General features: G+C 37.4%; 1 protein-coding gene across 4 annotated transcripts in view; it reads left to right on the top strand.

The window, feature by feature from the left end:
• The window catches only part of hltf (helicase-like transcription factor), a 53953-nt gene extending 36602 nt beyond the window's left edge, over positions 1-17351 (top strand). For 3 of the 4 annotated variants that reach the window (XM_062043257.1, XM_062043258.1, XM_062043256.1), the window contains 8 exons: positions 1093-1272; positions 1346-1461; positions 3776-3957; positions 4025-4147; positions 4213-4325; positions 9373-9553; positions 13869-13949; positions 16890-17351. In XM_062043257.1, the coding sequence (XP_061899241.1) occupies positions 1093-1272; positions 1346-1461; positions 3776-3957; positions 4025-4147; positions 4213-4325; positions 9373-9553; positions 13869-13949; positions 16890-17033 (1120 nt within the window). In that variant the 3' untranslated portion in view covers positions 17034-17351. The remainder of the gene's footprint in view (positions 1-1092; positions 1273-1345; positions 1462-3775; positions 3958-4024; positions 4148-4212; positions 4326-9372; positions 9554-13868; positions 13950-16889) is intronic. The other variant, XM_062043259.1, reaches the window with a different exon arrangement.
• Positions 17352-19677: the final 2326 nt, after the last annotated feature.

Raw genomic sequence — 19677 nt, 5'->3', positions numbered from 1 at the left:
ATCGCCGCCATTATGATGTGCAGTCATGTTTTTAAATGACCGTAAGTCTTGAACTATACAAAGTATTTCAATGGTTGAAATCTGCACTTTTGGGTGTTATAGGAGTTGTTAGGGTAATCTAGGTCACAGCAGCTCAGACCAGGAACAAAGCAGAGTGGGCGGGGCTTGTTTTCAGAGCAGCCAGCCCCAAACACATGAGTCAGGAACAGATGCGGAAGCAGATGTTTTCAACAAATATCTGCATAAAAGTGATAATATATCATATTGTGCATTCATATTTTGCTGTTACATTTTTGTCGTCTTTTGCTTGATTGTGAAAGATGTCTATGGAGGAGTTGGTCTGAGTAGTAAAATATGTTCATGTGTAGTTAATATTCAGTGTTTTGTTGTTCATAGTTAATATTGTAAATCCCACGTAAAAGAGGAGCGACGTTCATATGTTGTTAATTTTCAGTGTTTTATTGTTCATAGTTAATATTGTAAATGACTGCCATCATATTGCTGTCTACACGTATCTCTTATGTGTGACTGCCATCATATTGCAGTCTACACGTATCTCTTATGTGTGACTGCCATCATATTGCAGTCTACACGTATCTCTTATGTGTGACTGCCATCATATTGCAGTCTACACGTATCTCTTATGTGTGACTGCCATCATATTGCAGTCTACACGTATCTCTTATGTGTGACTGCCATCATATTGCTGTCTACACGTATCTCTTATGTGTGACTGCCATCATATTGCTGTCTACACGTATCTCTTATGTGTGACTGCCATCGTATTGCAGTCTACACTTATCTCTTATGTGTGACTGCCATCATATTGCAGTCTACACGTATCTCTTGTGTGTGACTGCCATCACATTGCAGTCTACACGTATCTCTTATGTGTGACTGCCATCATATTGCAGTCTACACGTATCTCTTATGTGTGACTGCCATCATATTGCTGTCTACACGTATCACGGATTTTTAAGTGCGCCTTTATAGTGTGAAAAATACGATACATTGAACTAACAAATGACAAAAGGTAGAAATACAGCAAATCCTACAAAATGTGGGTCTAAAAAGAGGACTACTCTGTGCTAGGAACCTTCAGACCCTGGTGAAGTGCATCACGCTGCGACGCACCAAGTGCAGCGAGGTGAACGGGCGCCCCCTGGTGACGCTGCCCGAGAAGTGCGTGTGCGTGGAGCAGGTGGAGCTGAGCGCCGCCGAGCGGGAGGAGTACGAGCTGGCGCGCAACGAGGGACGACACACCATTAGCAGGTTTGCGGCAAACGCAACGCGTTAAGTTGAATACTGGCCCACGCCGTTCGTCATTCTGTTTTTGTTCCGCCAGATACGTGGCCGAAGGGACGGTGTTGAGGAATTACGCTGACGTCCTGGCCATCCTGATGAGGCTCCGACAGCACTGCTGCCACCCTGACCTGCTGGCACACACCTCCACCGATTCAGGTAGCACCGTCCTCATCCCGTACCACTTTCATGTTGTTCAAAAACAAGCACACTGCAAAGAGTGAAATCTAAGTAAGATGAAATATCTCAAATAAGGCTGATAGTTGCTTATTTTCTGTCTGATAAGATCATTCTTCTCACTAAGCAGATTAGTGTTTTACTTGTTTGAAGTGTTTTGGTCCTAAATGATGTCAGTAAGATATTACAGCTTGTTGCTGAGATTTGATGAGCTATATTGAGTAAAACATGCTTGAAACTAGAATATCAAGTGTTGCAAAGCTGTGTCATCAACACTCACAAGTAGAAAACTACTTTTTTAAAGTCATCATTTCTTATTTCAAGCATGAAAAAAAAAAAAATCATGACTTTGACACAATTGTGTCTCATAATTAAAACAGATGACAGCCAAATGGACTTTGCTGTTTTATTTTCAATGAAACAATAGAAAGTACTCATATAGTAGTACAGTTGGCACAGTACAGTAAACTGACTATTTAAACATTTAACATTTCAGACAATTTTGAACAGAAATAGTTCATGCACATTCAGATAAATTCCTCAAAATTACAATTAAGAACATTTTGGCCGGGGGCCGGGCTGTATATATGTGCACTAATTGACTGAAAGAGCACGCACTTGGTGCAATGATGTCATGTTATCCATGGAAAAAAGCATTTTTCGACAATATGATTTGCCTGAGCGGCTAGGAGACCCCGAGAGTAACAAGCGCTCGCCTTGTTGCCTTTCCATTAAGAACAATACATTAGTTTTTAGTATAAGTTTGTTGGTTTCAAGAAATGTAATGCCGAGCGCATATCATTATGTCAAGATAATGGCACTAGCATTTACTTCATTTAAAGAATATTTTTCAACATATTGAGCAAAAAGGTCTCTTATTTGTTTGTTTTTTTTCTTTTTCTTTTCTTTTTTTAAATTATTTTTTAATTTTTTAAATGAATTTATTTGTTTTGTTTTTTTCTTTTTCTTTTCTTTTTTTAAAATTAATTAATTAATTTTTTTATTTTTTATTTTTTTAATGAATTTATTAATCAATCAACAAAACAATACCACAATAATGCAATCCAATTCCAAAACCAAACCCGTCCCAGCAACATTTCAGAATGTGTTTGTTCTATTTTTGGCCAAAGTAAGACGATACATTTTTTCTTTTAAAAGTGCTCCCCCTCTGGTCAACATATGAAATAACAAGTGTGTGTAAAAATTTGAAGTGCTTCCCCTCTGGTCAACATATGAAATAACAATTGTGTGTAAAAATTTGAAGTGCTCCCCCTTTGGTCAACATATGAAATAAGTGTGTGTAAAAATTTGATGTGCTCCCCCTTTGGTCAACATATGAAATAAGTGTGTGTAAGAAATTGATGTGCGCCCCCTTTGGTCAACATATGAAATAAGTGTGTGTAAGAAATTGATGTGCGCCCCCTTTGGTCAACATATGAAATAAGTGTGTGTAAGAAATTGATGTGCGCCCCCTTTGGTCAACATATGAAATAAGTGTGTGTAAGAAATTGATGTGCGCCCCCTTTGGTCAACATATGAAATAAGTGTGTGTAAGAAATTGATGTGCGCCCCCTTTGGTCAACACATGAAATAAGTGTGTGTAAGAAATTGATGTGCGCCCCCTTTGGTCAACATATGAAATAAGTGTGTGTAAGAAATTGATGTGTGCCCCCTTTGGTCAACATATGAAATAAGTGTGTGTAAGAAATTAATGTGCGCCCCCTTTGGTCAACATATGAAATAAGTGTGTGTAAGAAATTGATGTGCGCCCCCTTTGGTCAACATATGAAATAAGTGTGTGTAAGAAATTGATGTGCGCCCCCTTTGGTCAACATATGAAATAAGTGTGTGTAAGAAATTGATGTGCGCCCCCTTTGGTCAACATATGAAATAAGTGTGTGTAAGAAATTGATGTGCGCCCCCTTTGGTCAACATATGAAATAAGTGTGTGTAAAAATTTGATGTGCTCCCCCTCTGGTCAACATACCAAATAACAAGGGTGTGTAAAAAACACCCCCTTTGGCCAAAATTAATTTAAAAAAATAAAAATACATGTATATAGAGACATACTGTAATAACTTGAAGTAAATAAAGAATGAACCAATTACAAACACACACAAAATTACAAATTAACTAAAGTTGTCTTTATTTTTTAGTTTTTAATGCCATGATTGTAATAGTCCGGCCCGCGTGTGCACAGATGTTCCTCCACGCGGCACCTGAGCTAAAATGACTTTGCCACCCCTGCATTAGTCCATTAGTTGGAGCCTTTTTGATAACCGCCATCTCTTGTCAGACGTTGCAACCACGCCTGCCGAACTGCGAGAGCGCCTGATTGCCAAGCTTCGTGTGGTTCTGGCCAGCGGCTCGGACGAGGAGTGCTCCGTGTGTCTGGACTCGGTGCGCCTGCCCGTCATCACGCACTGCGCCCACGTCTACTGCCGGCCCTGCATCGCCCAGGTCATCGGGACGGAGCAGGTGAGCGCGCGGCGTTGCACCTCACCTCTTTTGTCTCCCGCTGACTTGTAAAACGTGCGACTGGCAGGAGAGCGCTCGCTGTCCTCTGTGTCGGAGCGACATCAAGATCAGCGAGCTGGTGGAGTTCCCGCAGGAGGAGGCGGGGGAGGAGAGCAGCGGGAGTCCCGGGAAGTGGAGGAGCAGCTCAAAGGTCATCCTCACGGTCCAGCACATTCCGTAGAAATGTCGTGCCTTGACACCTTTTTGTCCACGCAGGTACACGCACTGATGGCAAACATGCTCAGGCTGCAGAGAGAAGACAGCAGCATCAAGTGTCTGGTCGTCTCGCAGTTCACTCGCTTCCTCAGCATCCTGGAGACGCCGCTCAGGTAAGGCAGCTACAAAAGTATCCATCCTTCCATACCAACACACAAACATTACATCATAGTAAGGCAACCACATAGTAACTGTTGCGTCGACCAGCATTCCTCCAATGGGGAATTCAAATTGCTAGTCTCTCCCAGATTCTTTTTGTGGCAATAAGCTGATGTTTATATTCAATCAACAGGCAGTAGTTGGTATTTTGTGGTTTATTCTCCAAGCTTAGAGGACAACCGTGAGACCAATCTAGCACACCAGCGTTCCCCAGCCCGGTCCAGATCGGTCTAGCTCGGTCTCCCCTCAAACCCCCGGAAGTCCCGTGATCTTCCCTCTGTCGCTCGTCCCCACTCCCTTTGTTTAGACTACTCCGAGTTATCTCTACTCTGACACATTCCAATCTAGAAGGCCAACACCTTACTATGAGACTCAAAAGAAGGAAGAATACTAGCTATTCTTTATATGACTATAGGAGTTTAGAAAGAAGTAACACTTAAATATGGATATGATTCTGATCTGCTTCCAACATAACACACTAGGGGTGTCAAAAGCATCCATACTTCCATACCAACACACACACATTACATCATAATAAGGCAAGGTAGTAACACACTAGGGGTGTCAAAAGTATCCATACCTCCATACCAACACACAAACATTACATCATAGTAAGGCAACATAGTAACACACTGGGTTGTCAAAAGTATTCATACTACATCATAGTAAGGCAAGGTAGTAACAAACTAGGGGTGTCAAATGTATCCATACTTCCATACCAACACACAAACATTACATCATAGTAAGGCAAGGTAAGTAACACACTAGGGGTGTCAAAAGTATCCATACTTCCATACCAACACACACTCGTCAAAAGTATCCATACTTTCATACCAACACAAACATTACATCCATACAGGTAAGGCAACAACATAGTAACACACTAGGGGTGTCAAAAGTATCCATCCTTCCATACCAACACACAAACATTACATCATAGTAAGGCAAGGTAGTAACACACTAGGGGTGTCAGAAGTATCCATACTTCCATACCAACACACACACATTTACATCATAGACACTGGATCGTCAAAAGTACTTTCATACCAACACAAACATTACATCCATACAGGTAAGGCAACAACATAGTAACACACTAGGGGTGTCAAAAGTATCCATACTTCCAAACATTACATCATAGTAAGGCAAGGTAGTAACAAACTAGGGGTGTCAAAAGTTTCCATAATACAACACACACACACTACATTCATACAGGTAAGGCAACAATGTAACACACTAGGGGTGTCAAAAGTTTCCATAATACCACACACATTACATCCATACAGGTAAGGCAAGGTAGTAACACACTAGGGGTGTCAAAAGTTTCCATAATACCACACACATTACATCCATACAGGTAAGGCAAAGTAGTAACACACTAGGGGTGTCAAAAGTTTCCATACTTCCATACCAACGCACAAACATTACATCATAGTAAGGCAAGGTAGTACACACTAGGGGTGTCAAAAGTTTCCATAATACAACACACAAACATGTTGATAGAGGTAAGTCAACAATGCAACAGGGATATCAAACATGTTCAGTCTGGCCCGTGAGATGAGTTTGCTCAGTCTAAAATTGAGCTGCATTTTTAAATGAAATAAACTGCAGTTCTAAATGTGTCCATGAGATGTCGCAATAGCAATTCCGTTAGGCAAGTAAATAGTTGATGCCGGGGTGAGCAAGTATACCAATCAGAGGTAGACGGTAAAGCGGGGCAGTGACTCCATGTACGCCGTTTAAAATGCTGCATGAGACACTGCCTGATAGTTCTGTCAGTGCACATTTAAAGAAAGTCAGCACAATTGTGTCACTTTTCTTTTTTGGTGTGTTGGAATTGCACTGCTTTGATGTTTCCACCAGTACACGGTGGTGATGTGTTTATGTTTCCACCAGTACACGGTGGTGATGTGTTTATGTTTCCACCAGTACACGGTGGTGATGTGTTTATGTTTCCACCAGTACACGGTGGTGATGTGTTTATGTTTCCACCAGTACACGGTGGTGATGTGTTTATGTTTCCACCAGTACATGGTGGTGATGTGTTTATGTTTCCACCAGTACACGGTGGTGATGTGTTTATGTTTCCACCAGTACACAGTGGTGATGTGTTTATGTTTCCACCAGTACACGGTGGTGATGTGTTTATGTTTCCACCAGTACACGGTGGTGATGTGTTTATGTTTCCACCAGTACACGGTGGTGATGTGTTTATGTTTCCACCAGTACACGGTGGTGATGTGTTTATGTTTCCACCAGTACACGGTGGTGATGTGTTTATGTTTCCACCAGTACACAGTGGTGATGTGTTTATGTTTCCACCAGTACACGGTGGTGATGTGTTTGTTTCCACCAGTACACAGTGGTGATGTGTTTATGTTTCCACCAGTACACGGTGGTGATGCCTAGAAGGCAGGGAGTATCTGCAATAGTTTCTACCTCACTTGTGTGGTTTGTTGAGTCAGCACACCACTAATATGTGGACGTGACAAATGAGGTAGTTCATACATAGACTTTTTATTCATGGTATAATAGAATATGATAACACATTATAAATAATGATATTACAAATATTAATACAAATATAGGTTTTTTTTGTATATACTTGACAAACTCCACACCACTGCTGTTCTTTTAAGAATATTAAATAGTTGTTTTTTTAATCATATTTATGAGCACAGTATTGTTTGTTTTTGGTTCTAGAACTCTGCAGGGGTTTTGTAACTAGATGATGTCATTAAATACTTTCAAACACTTCTAGATGAAGAAGGGAATTTAAAAGTACAAAGTTCAGTTTTTACATTTTGATGGTGGCATGGAATAAGTGTAGAGAATAGTGTGTATGACTACTAAAATAGTGGTCCACACTAACATTCATAGGTACTAAAATAGTGGTCAACACTAACATTCATAGGTACTAAAATAGTGTTCCACACTAACATTCCTAGGTACTAAAATAGTGGTCCACACTAACATTCATAGGTACTAAAATAGTGGTCCACACTAACATTCATAGGTACTAAAATAGTGGTCCACACTAACATTCATAGGTACTAAAATAGTGGTCCACACTAACATTCATAGGTACTAAAATAGTGGTCCACACTAACATTCATAGGTATTAAAATAGTGTTCCACACTAACATTCATAGGTACTAAAATAGTGGTCAACACTAACATTCATAGGTACTAAAATAGTGGTCAACACTAACATTCGTAGGTACTAAAATAGTGTTCCACACTAACATTCATAGGTATTAAAATAGTGTTCCACACTAACATTCATAGGTACTAAAATAGTGGTCCACACTAACATTCATAGGTACTAAAATAGTGGTCCACACTAACATTCATAGGTATTAAAATAGTGTTCCACACTAACATTCATAGGTACTAAAATAGTGGTCAACACTAACATTCATAGGTACTAAAATAGTGGTCCACACTAACATTCATAGGTACTAAAATAGTGGTCAACACTAACATTCGTAGGTACTAAAATAGTGGTCCACACTAACATTCATAGGTACTAAAATAGTGTTCCACACTAACATTCATAGGTACTAAAATAGTGTTCCACACTAACATTCATAGGTACTAAAATAGTGTTCCACACTAACATTCCTAGGTACTAAAATAGTGGTCCACACTAACATTCCTAGGTACTAAAATAGTGTTCCACACTAACATTCATAGGTACTAAAATAGTGTTCCACACTAACATTCATAGGTACTAAAATAGTGGTCAACACTAACATTCATAGGTATTAAAATAGTGTTCCACACTAACATTCATAGGTACTAAAATAGTGGTCAACACTAACATTCATAGGTACTAAAATAGTGGTCCACACTAACATTCATAGGTACTAAAATAGTGGTCAACACTAACATTCGTAGGTACTAAAATAGTGGTCCACACTAACATTCATAGGTACTAAAATAGTGGTGCACACTAACATTCATAGGTACTAAAATAGTGTTCCACACTAACATTCATAGGTACTAAAATAGTGTTCCACACTAACATTCCTAGGTACTAAAATAGTGGTCCACACTAACATTCCTAGGTACTAAAATAGTGTTCCACACTAACATTCACAGGTACTAAAATAGTGTTCCACACTAACATTCATAGGTACTAAAATAGTGGTCCACACTAACATTCTTAGGTACTAAAATAGTGGTCCACACTAACATTCATAGGTACTAAAATAGTGGTCCACACTAACATTCATAGGTACTAAAATAGTGTTCCACACTAACATTCATAGGTACTAAAATAGTGGTCAACACTAACATTCATAGGTACTAAAATAGTGGTCCACACTAACATTCATAGGTACTAAAATAGTGGTCAACACTAACATTCGTAGGTACTAAAATAGTGGTCCACACTAACATTCATAGGTACTAAAATAGTGTTCCACACTAACATTCATAGGTACTAAAATAGTGTTCCACACTAACATTCATAGGTACTAAAATAGTGTTCCACACTAACATTCCTAGGTACTAAAATAGTGGTCCACACTAACATTCCTAGGTACTAAAATAGTGTTCCACACTAACATTCATAGGTACTAAAATAGTGTTCCACACTAACATTCATAGGTACTAAAATAGTGGTCAACACTAACATTCATAGGTATTAAAATAGTGTTCCACACTAACATTCATAGGTACTAAAATAGTGGTCAACACTAACATTCATAGGTACTAAAATAGTGGTCCACACTAACATTCATAGGTACTAAAATAGTGGTCAACACTAACATTCGTAGGTACTAAAATAGTGGTCCACACTAACATTCATAGGTACTAAAATAGTGGTGCACACTAACATTCATAGGTACTAAAATAGTGTTCCACACTAACATTCATAGGTACTAAAATAGTGGTCCACACTAACATTCCTAGGTACTAAAATAGTGTTCCACACTAACATTCCTAGGTACTAAAATAGTGTTCCACACTAACTCAGGTGTGGTCCCCCAACAGGGAGCACGGCTTCCGCTTTGTGCGTCTGGACGGCACCATGAGCCAGAAGAAACGTACTCAGGTGATTCAGGACTTCCAGAGTGTCTCAGCCAGCAGCCCCACCGTCATGCTGCTGTCACTCAAAGCTGGAGGGGTGGGGCTTAACCTGACCGCCGCCTCACACGTCTTCATCATGGACCCAGTGAGTTGTGACTATTAACTATTATTGACATGACCTGACATTGTACATTATTATTATTGACATGACCTGACATTGTACACTATTATTATTAACATGGCCTGACATTGTACACTATTATTATTGACATGACCTGACATTGTACACTATTATTATTAACATGGCCTGACATTGTACACTATTATTATTAACATGGCCTGACATTGTACACTATTATTATTAACATCACCTGACATTGTACACTATTATTATTGACATGACCTGACATTGTACACTATTTTTATTATTAACATGGCCTGACATTGTACACTATTATTATTGACATGACATTGTACACTATTATTATTATTAACATGGCCTGACATTGTACACTATTATTAACATGGCCTGACATTGTACACTATTATTAACATGACCTGACATTGTACACTATTATTATTAACATGGCCTGACATTGTACACTATTATTATTGACATGGCCTGACATTGTACACTATTATTATTGACATGACCTGACATTGTACACTATTATTATTAACATGGCCTGACATTGTACACTATTATTATTGACATGACCTGACATTGTACACTATTATTATTGACATGACCTGACATTGTACACTATTATTATTGACATGACCTGACATTGTACACTATTATTATTGACATGACCTCACATTGTACACTATTATTGACATGACCTGACATTGTACACTATTATTATTAACATGGCCTGACATTGTACATTATTATTATTGACATGACCTGACATTGTACACTATTATAATTGACATGACCTGACATTGTACACTATTATTATTGACATGACCTGACATTGTACACTATTATTGACATATGACCTGACATTGTACACTATTATTGACATGACCTGACATTGTACACTATTATTATTGACGTGACCTGACATTGTACACTATTATTATTGACATGACCTGACATTGTACACTATTATTATCGACATGACCTGACATTGTACACTATTATTATCGGCATGGCCTGACATTGTACACTATTATTATTTACATGGCCTGACATTGTACATTATTATTATTGACATGACCTGACATTGTACACTATTATTATTGACATGACCTGACATTGTACACTATTATTGACATGACCTGACATTGTACACTATTATTATTATTAACATGACCTGACATTGTACACTATTATTATTGACATGACCTGACATTGTACACTATTATTATTGGCATGGCCTGACATTGTACATTATTATTATTGACATGACCTGACATTGTACACTATTATTATTGACATGACATTGTACACTATTATTATTAACATGGCCTGACATTGTACACTATTATTAACATGGCCTGACATTGTACACTATTATTAACATGACCTGACATTGTACACTATTATTAACATGACCTGACATTGTACACTATTATTAACATGACCTGACATTGTACACTATTATTATTGACATGACCTGACATTGTACACTATTATTATTGACATGACCTGACATTGTACACTATTATTATTGACATGACCTGACATTGTACACTATTATTAACATGGCCTGACATTGTACATTATTATTGACATGACCTGACATTGTACACTATTATAATTGACATGACCTGACATTGTACACTATTATTATTGACATGACCTGACATTGTACACTATTATTGACATATGACCTGACATTGTACACTATTATTGACATGACCTGACATTGTACACTATTATTATTGACATGACCTGACATTGTACACTATTATTATTGGCATGGCCTGACATTGTACACTATTATTATTAACATGGCCTGACATTGTACATTATTATTGACATGACCTGACATTGTACACTATTATTATTGACATGACCTGACATTGTACACTATTATTATCGGCATGGCCTGACATTGTACACTATTATTATTAACATGGCCTGACATTGTACATTATTATTATTGACATGACCTGAAATTGTACACTATTATTATTGACATGGCCTGACATTGTACACTATTATTATTGACATGACCTGACATTGTACACTATTATTATTATTAACATGACCTGACATTGTACACTATTATTATTAACATGACCTGACATTGTACACTATTATTATTGACATGACCTGACATTGTACACTATTATTATTGACATGACCTGACATTGTACACTATTATTATTAACATGACCTGACATTGTACACTATTATTATTGACATGACCTGACACTGTACACTATTATTATTGACATGACCTGACATTGTACATTATTATTGACATGACCTGACGTTGTACACTATTATTATTAACATGACCTGACATTGTACACTATTATTATTAACATGACCTGACATTGTACACTATTATTATTGACATGACCTGACAATGTACACTATTATTATTGACATGACCTGACATTGTACACTATTATTATTGACATGACCTGACATTGTACACTATTATTATTGACATGACCTGACATTGTACACTATTATTATTGACATGACCTGACATTGTACACTATTATTATTAACATGACCTGACATTGTACACTATTATAATTGACATGACCTGACATTGTACACTATTATTATTGACATGACCTGACATTGTACACTATTATTGACATATGACCTGACATTGTACACTATTATTGACATGACCTGACATTGTACACTATTATTATTGACATGACCTGACATTGTACACTATTATTATTAGCATGGCCTGACATTGTACACTATTATTATTAACATGGCCTGACATTGTACATTATTATTATTGACATGACCTGACATTGTACACTATTATTATTGACATGACCTGACATTGTACACTATTATTATCGGCATGGCCTGACATTGTACACTATTATTATTAACATGGCCTGACATTGTACATTATTATTATTGACATGACCTGACATTGTACACTATTATTATTGACATGACCTGACATTGTACACTATTGTTATTGACATGACCTGACATTGTACACTATTATTATTGACATGACCTGACATTGTACACTATTATTATTGACATGACCTGACATTGTACACTATTATTATTAACATGGCCTGACATTGTACACTATTATTATTAACATGACCTGACATTGTACACTATTATTATTGACATGACCTGACATTGTACACTATTATTATTGACATGACCTGACATTGTACACTATTATTATTAACATGACCTGACAATGTACACTATTATTATTATTAACATGACCTGACATTGTACACTATTATTATTAACATGACCTGACATTTTACACTATTATTATTAACATGACCTGACATTGTACACTATTATTATTAACATGACCTGACATTGTACACTATTATTATTGACATGACCTGACATTGTACATTATTATTGACATGACCTGACGTTGTACACTATTATTATTAACATGACCTGACATTGTACACTATTATTATTAACATGACCTGACATTGTACACTATTATTATTGACATGACCTGACATTGTACACTATTATTATTGGCATGGCCTGACATTGTACATTATTATTATTGACATGACCTGACATTGTACACTATTATTATTAACATGACCTGACATTGTACATTATTATTATTAACATGACCTGACATTGTACACTATTATTATTAACATGACCTGACATTGTACACTATTATTATTGACATGACCTGACATTGTACACTATTATTATTGACATGACCTGACATTGTACACTACTATTATTATTATTGACATGACCTGACATTGTACACTGTTATTATTAACATGGCCTGACATTGTACACTATTATTATTGACATGACCTGACATTGTACACTATTATTATTAACATGACCTGACGTTGTACACTATTATTATTGACATGACCTGACATTGTACACTATTATTATTGACATGACCTGACATTGTACACTATTATTATTGACATGACCTGACATTGTACACTATTATTATTAACATGACCTGACATTGTACACTATTATTATTGACATATGACCTGACATTGTACATTAACTATTATTGACATAGTACACTATTAATGATTATTACAATCATGTGTTGTGATTAATCACATAAGTGATTGATTTCTTTCGAGTAAAAATGTTATTCATTTGATGAAATTGAAAGTGGGCCGTGGAATAAATAAATACTATTACAGGTCAACAAAGTATTAGTCAACTCAATAGGTAAAGCAAAACTCACCTTTTTATTTGTTAGAGTTTTGGGAATATATTGGTATTATTTTATCTCGGCGCACACCAATGTTTGGTATTTGTTATTTAGGCGTGGAACCCAGCCACTGAGGAGCAGTGCATCGACCGCTGCCACCGTCTGGGCCAGAAGAGGAAAGTCTTTGTCACCAAAGTAGGAAAATATTGTGTACTTGTATTTTTACCCTTCTTGAGACATGGAGAAGGAAAAGTATCTTCCATATGAGGACCGGTGAACAAGTTAGGACCAAAATCAGGATCCTAATACAGGAAACTAATAGACAATGTCTCATTTGCACCCCCTGCTGGTGACATCTAGCAAAATGAGGGTGGTCCCAAAAGGGAGGGATTTTTCAAATTGACCGTGTCGCTTTTAAAAGTGCTCCCCCTCTGGTCAACATATGAAATCACAAGTGTGTGTAAGAAATTGAAATGCGCCCCCTTTGGCCAAAATTTATTTAAAAAAAATTAATATGTATATATAGACATACTGTAATAACTTGAAGTACATAATGATTGAAACAATTACAAACACACACAAAAACAAAAACTAAAAGCTTACCTTTTTTACATGTGCATAGTATGTACATATTGTTAATGTGGTAAATACACTTCCTTATATATCTAGAAAGGCTGGTCCTAAAGAGGGAGGTATTTTTCTCAGGTCTCAAGAAGGTAACAAATACAAAAAGTGTGTGTGTGTGTGTTATCATGGTGTTCTTGTATTCCTACCCTTCTTGAGACATGAAGAAGGAAAAGTATCTTCCATATGAGGAGGTGTGAACAAGTGATGACATAAATCAATAACATTGCATCTAATAGACAATGTCTCATTTGTGGTGACATCTCTCAAAATGAGGGTGGTCCCAAAAAGGAGGGATTTTTTTCAAATTGCCTGTGTCGCTTTTAAAAGTGCTCCCCCTCTGGTCAACATATGAAATAACAAGTGTGTGTAAGAAATTTAAATGTGCCCTCTTTGGCCAAAATTAATACAAAAATATGTATGTAGAGCAGGGGTCACCAACGCGGTGCCCGCGGGCACCAGGTAGCCCGTAAGGACCAGATGAGTAGCCCGCTGGCCTGTTCTAAAAATAGCTCAAATAGCAGCACTTACCAGTGAGCTGCCTCTATTTTTTAAATTGTATTTATTTACTAGCAAGCTGGTCTCGCTTTGCCCGACATTTTTAATTCTAAGAGAGACAAAACTCAAATAGAATTTGAAAATCCAAGAAAATATTTTAAAGACTTGGTCTTCACTTGTTTAAATAAATTCATTATTTTTTTTACTTTGCTTCTTATAACTTTCAGAAAGACAATTTTAGAGAAAAAATAAAACCTTAAAAATGATTTTAGGATTTTTAAACACATATACCTTTTTACCTTTTAAATTCCTTCCTCTTCTTTCCTGACAATTTAAATAATAAAAAAATGTATGATAAATTACAATTTTTAACATGTAAAGCGACTTTGGGTACTTAGAAAAGCGCTATATAAATCCCAGGTATTATCATTATTATTATTGAATCAATGTTCAAGTAATTTATTTTTTTTATCGTAAAGAATAATAAATCAATTTTAATCTAATTCTTCATTTTAGCTTCTGTTTTTTTCGACGAAGAATATTTGTGAAATATTTCTTCAAACTTATGATTAAAATTCAAAAAAAATATTCTGGAAAATCTAGAAAATCTGTAGAATCAAATTTAAATCTTATTTCAAAGTCTTTTGAATTTCTTTTAAAAATTTTGTTCTGGAAAATCTAGAAGAAATAAGGATTTGTCTTTGTTAGAAATATAGCTTGGTCCAATTTGTTATATATTGTAACAAAGTGTAGATTGGATTTTAACCTATTTAAAACATGTCATCAAAATTCTAAAATTAATCTTAATCAGGAAAAATTACTAATGATGTTCCATAAATTCTTTTTGAAATTTTTTCAAAAACATTCGAATTAGCTAGTTTTTCTCTTCTTTTTTTCTGTAGAATTTTGAATTTTAAAGAGTCGAAATTGAAGATAAAACCTTAAAAATGATTTTAGGATTTTTAAACACATACCTTTTAAATTCCTTCCTCTTCTTTCCTGACAATTTAAATAATAAAAAAATTGATGATAAATTACAATTTTCAACATGTAAAGCGACTTTGGGTACTTAGAAAAGCGCTATATAAATCCCAGGTATTATTATCATTATTATTATTGAATCAATGTTCAAGTAATTTATTTGTTTTATTGTAAAGAATAATAAATACATTTTAATTTAATTCTTCATTTTAGCTTCTGTTTTTTCGACGAAGAATATTTGTGAAATATTTCTTCAAACTTATTATGATTAAAATTCAAAACAATTATTCTGGAAAATCTAGAAAATCTGTAGAATCAAATTTAAATCTTATTTCAAAGTCTTTTGAATTTTTTTAAATTTTTGTTCTGGAAAATCTAGAAGAAATAATAATTTGTCTTTGTTAGTAATATAGCTTGGTCCAATTTGTTATATATTCTAACAAAGTGCAGATTGGATTTTAACCTATCATCAAAATTCTAAAATTAATCTTAATCAGGAAAAATTACTAATGATCCATAAATTATTTTTGAAATGTTTTCAAAAAGATTCGAATTAGCTAGTTTTTCTCTTCTTTTTTTCGGTTGAATTTTAAAGAGTCGAAATTGAAGGTAAACTATGTTTCAAAATGTAATTGTCATTTGTTTCGTGTTTTCTCCTCTTTTAAACCGTTCAATTAAGTGTAAATATAATTAATTATTGATAATAACATAAGAGTTAAAAGGTAAATTGAGCAAATTGGCTATTTCTGGCAATTTATTTAAGTGTGTATCTTACTGGTAGCCCTTCGCATTAATCACTACCCAAGAAGTAGCTCTTGCTTTCAAAAAGGTTGCTGACCCCTGATATAGAACATACTGTAAGAAGTAAATGATTAAAAACCAATTACAAATAACTAAAAGCTTACCTTTTTTATATTTGCATAGTATGTGTATATATTATTAATGTATCTAGAAAGGCTGGTCCTAAAGAGGTGGGCATTTTTCTCAGGTCTCAAGAAGGTAACAAAGACAAGAATGTGTGTGTGCTTGCAGTTTATCGTGAAGGACTCTGTGGAAGAAAACATGGTGAAGATTCAGAAGCAGAAGCAGGATTTAGTGGAGTCGGCGTTGGGCTCCACCGGCCCCGGCAGGAAGACGTCCCGCATCAACGACATCAAGGCGCTGATGGAGTTGTAGTCTTCGGGTTTTTTGTTTTTAATTTTTACAACTTGTTGGCATTCCGAATGTCGTAGTTTGGATGTTGTTGCGTTTGTGTTTAGGGTAGATTCTCCACACAGATGCTAAAAAATATCGTTTGTTACTCATTTTGGTTGTCCCGCATTCCATCGATAGTCCGCTCTGTGTGGTATACATTCCTGCTTTATAAAACAACCATTTGGAAGAAACAAAAACACCAAAGCTCTGATTTCATTTCTTTTGGACTATTTGGAATGTTCCAAAAAAATTCAATGTCAGCATTTTCATCTTCTTTTAGAATACAAACATTGCAAAAAGAGACAACTTTTCCTCATATGTTTTTATTACATGAACATTTCAACTTGCAGACGTTGATGGCTACAAACTGTTGACTACAAACACAAATGGCATAAATATTCATGTACAACTAACAGTCTTAAGAAGAAAAGGGAAGGATTTAAATTTTTGTCCTGAAGTTTCCCAGTAGTTTTCTCTTGAAGCTCATCCTGCAAGATGGAAAATTGGCAAGTTCCCAAGGAGAAAGGCCAAGCATCTTTCCATCCGTCTTGCTCCGCTTACCCGAGGTCGGGTTGCCGGGGCATCAATCTAAGCAGACTTCCCTGTCCCAGCTACCATGACAGTCAGTCCGTGTCTTGGATCTCCCGAGGTGGCCTCTTACTGGTCGGACGTGCCCGAAAAGCTCCCCAGGGAGTCATCCTGGATTAGATTCCTGAACCACCTCATCGGCTTTACTCTGAACTCCTCCTGAATGACGGAGCCTCTCACCCTATCTCTGAGGAAGAACTTGTTTTGACCACTAGTACCCGTGATCTTGTCCATGAGGACAGGAACGTAGATCGACCAGTAAATTGAGAGCCTTGCCTCGGATCTATACAGGGTCTGCCACCCGTCAATCCACTCTTCCCTCACTGATGAACAAAACCCAGAGGTACTTAAACTGGTCTACTTGAGGCAGGATCTCGGAGCGGACACTCACCCTTTCCTGGGCAAGAACCATTGCGCCTATCCAGTGAGCGCTGAAGATCCTGGCCAAATGAAGCCATCAGGACCACATCATCCAACAGGTTTGACTTACTGCCGGCAATGCGGACCAAGCTCCGACACCGATCATACATGGAGAGCCCCGCCACCCGACGGAGGAAACTCGTTTTACCACTTGTACCCATACCCTATACCCGTGACCGTGAACTTGTCCTTTCGGTCACAACCCAAAGCTCATGACCATAGATGATGGGAGCGTAGATCGACCGGAGAGTCTTCTCTCTTTCACTACGACGGATCGATACAGGTTCCACCGCACTGATCCACCGGTCAATCCACTCTTCCCTCACTGATGAACAAACTTGTCTACTTGAGGCAGGATCTTGGAGCGGACACTCACCCTTTTCTGGGCAAGAACCATTGGACCCATCCAGTGAGAGCTGAAGATCCTGGCCAGATGAAGCCATCAGGACCACATCATCCGCAAAAAGCAAAGAACTAATCCTGCAGCCACCAAATCTTTCTATTAAAGTTGTGAACAGAAACAAAAGGGCAGCCCTGGTGGAGTCCAACCCTCACTGGAAACGGGTCCGACTTACTGCCAGCAATGCGGACCTAGCTCTGACACCGATCATACAGGGATAGCCCCGCCACCCGACGGAGGAAACTCGTTTTTACCACTTGTACCCATGACCGTGTCCTTTCGGCCAGAACCCAAAGACCATAGATGAGAATGGGAGCATGGATCGACCAGTATATCGAGTCTTGTCTCTTTCACTGTGACTGATCGATACAGGGTCCGCTGCACTGATCCGCCTGTCGATCCACTCTTCCCTCACTCGTGAACAAAACCCAAAGTACTTCAACTCGTCCACTTGAGGCAGGATCTCGGAGCTGACACTCTCCCTTTTCTGGGCAAGAACCATTAGACCTATCCAGTGAGAGCTGAAGATCCTGGCCAGATGAAGCCATCAGGTTAATCCTGCAGCCACCAAATCGGATCCCCTCAACGCCCTGAATGTGCCTAGAACTTCTGTCCATAATCGGTGACAAAGGGCCGCCCTGGTAGGAAAATTGGTCCAACTCACTGCCAGCAATGCGGACCAAGCTCTTCCACCAGGGAGCGGACCGCCACAATCAGGCAATCCAACACGCCATGAGCAGGACTTCCCGAGGGACACGGTCGGACAAAACATGTAGACTGGTCGGGCCCGTGCACCCTCAAGAACCCTGCCGAGAGTATCAAGCTGGGGCCTCGCGTCACTCAAGTTGTGTGGATTTCCTACTAAAAATAGACGTAGGTTCAAATCTAGAAGTGTGTTCTTGGGCCCAAAGACACTTTGCCCACCTGCTATGACCCCCACGCTGGTTTGAATGTAGCTTAAAGATGAAGACTGAGTTAAAGCGCTATATAAGTCACGTCACTTTACATCATAATCAACATGGAATTGCTCTGATGATCTTCAATTGATCTCAGTCCTCTTGAATACTTTTTATTTGTTGCTCTGCGTTGGGATCCTCCAATTTGACACGCATATTTTGGGTTTGACTTTGTCTAAGTTCACTGTCCGGACAAAAAAAAAGATTGCAATATATATCGTATATTGGTATTCAGCCTAAATATATCGAGAGAAGTTCAGCA

The sequence above is a fragment of the Entelurus aequoreus genome, linkage group LG03, assembly GCF_033978785.1.
Source record: "Entelurus aequoreus isolate RoL-2023_Sb linkage group LG03, RoL_Eaeq_v1.1, whole genome shotgun sequence".
Taxonomy (NCBI): Eukaryota; Metazoa; Chordata; class Actinopteri; order Syngnathiformes; family Syngnathidae; genus Entelurus; species Entelurus aequoreus.
The sequence above is the reverse complement of the archived record's forward strand: the minus strand, read 5'-3'. Positions and strand labels throughout refer to the sequence as shown.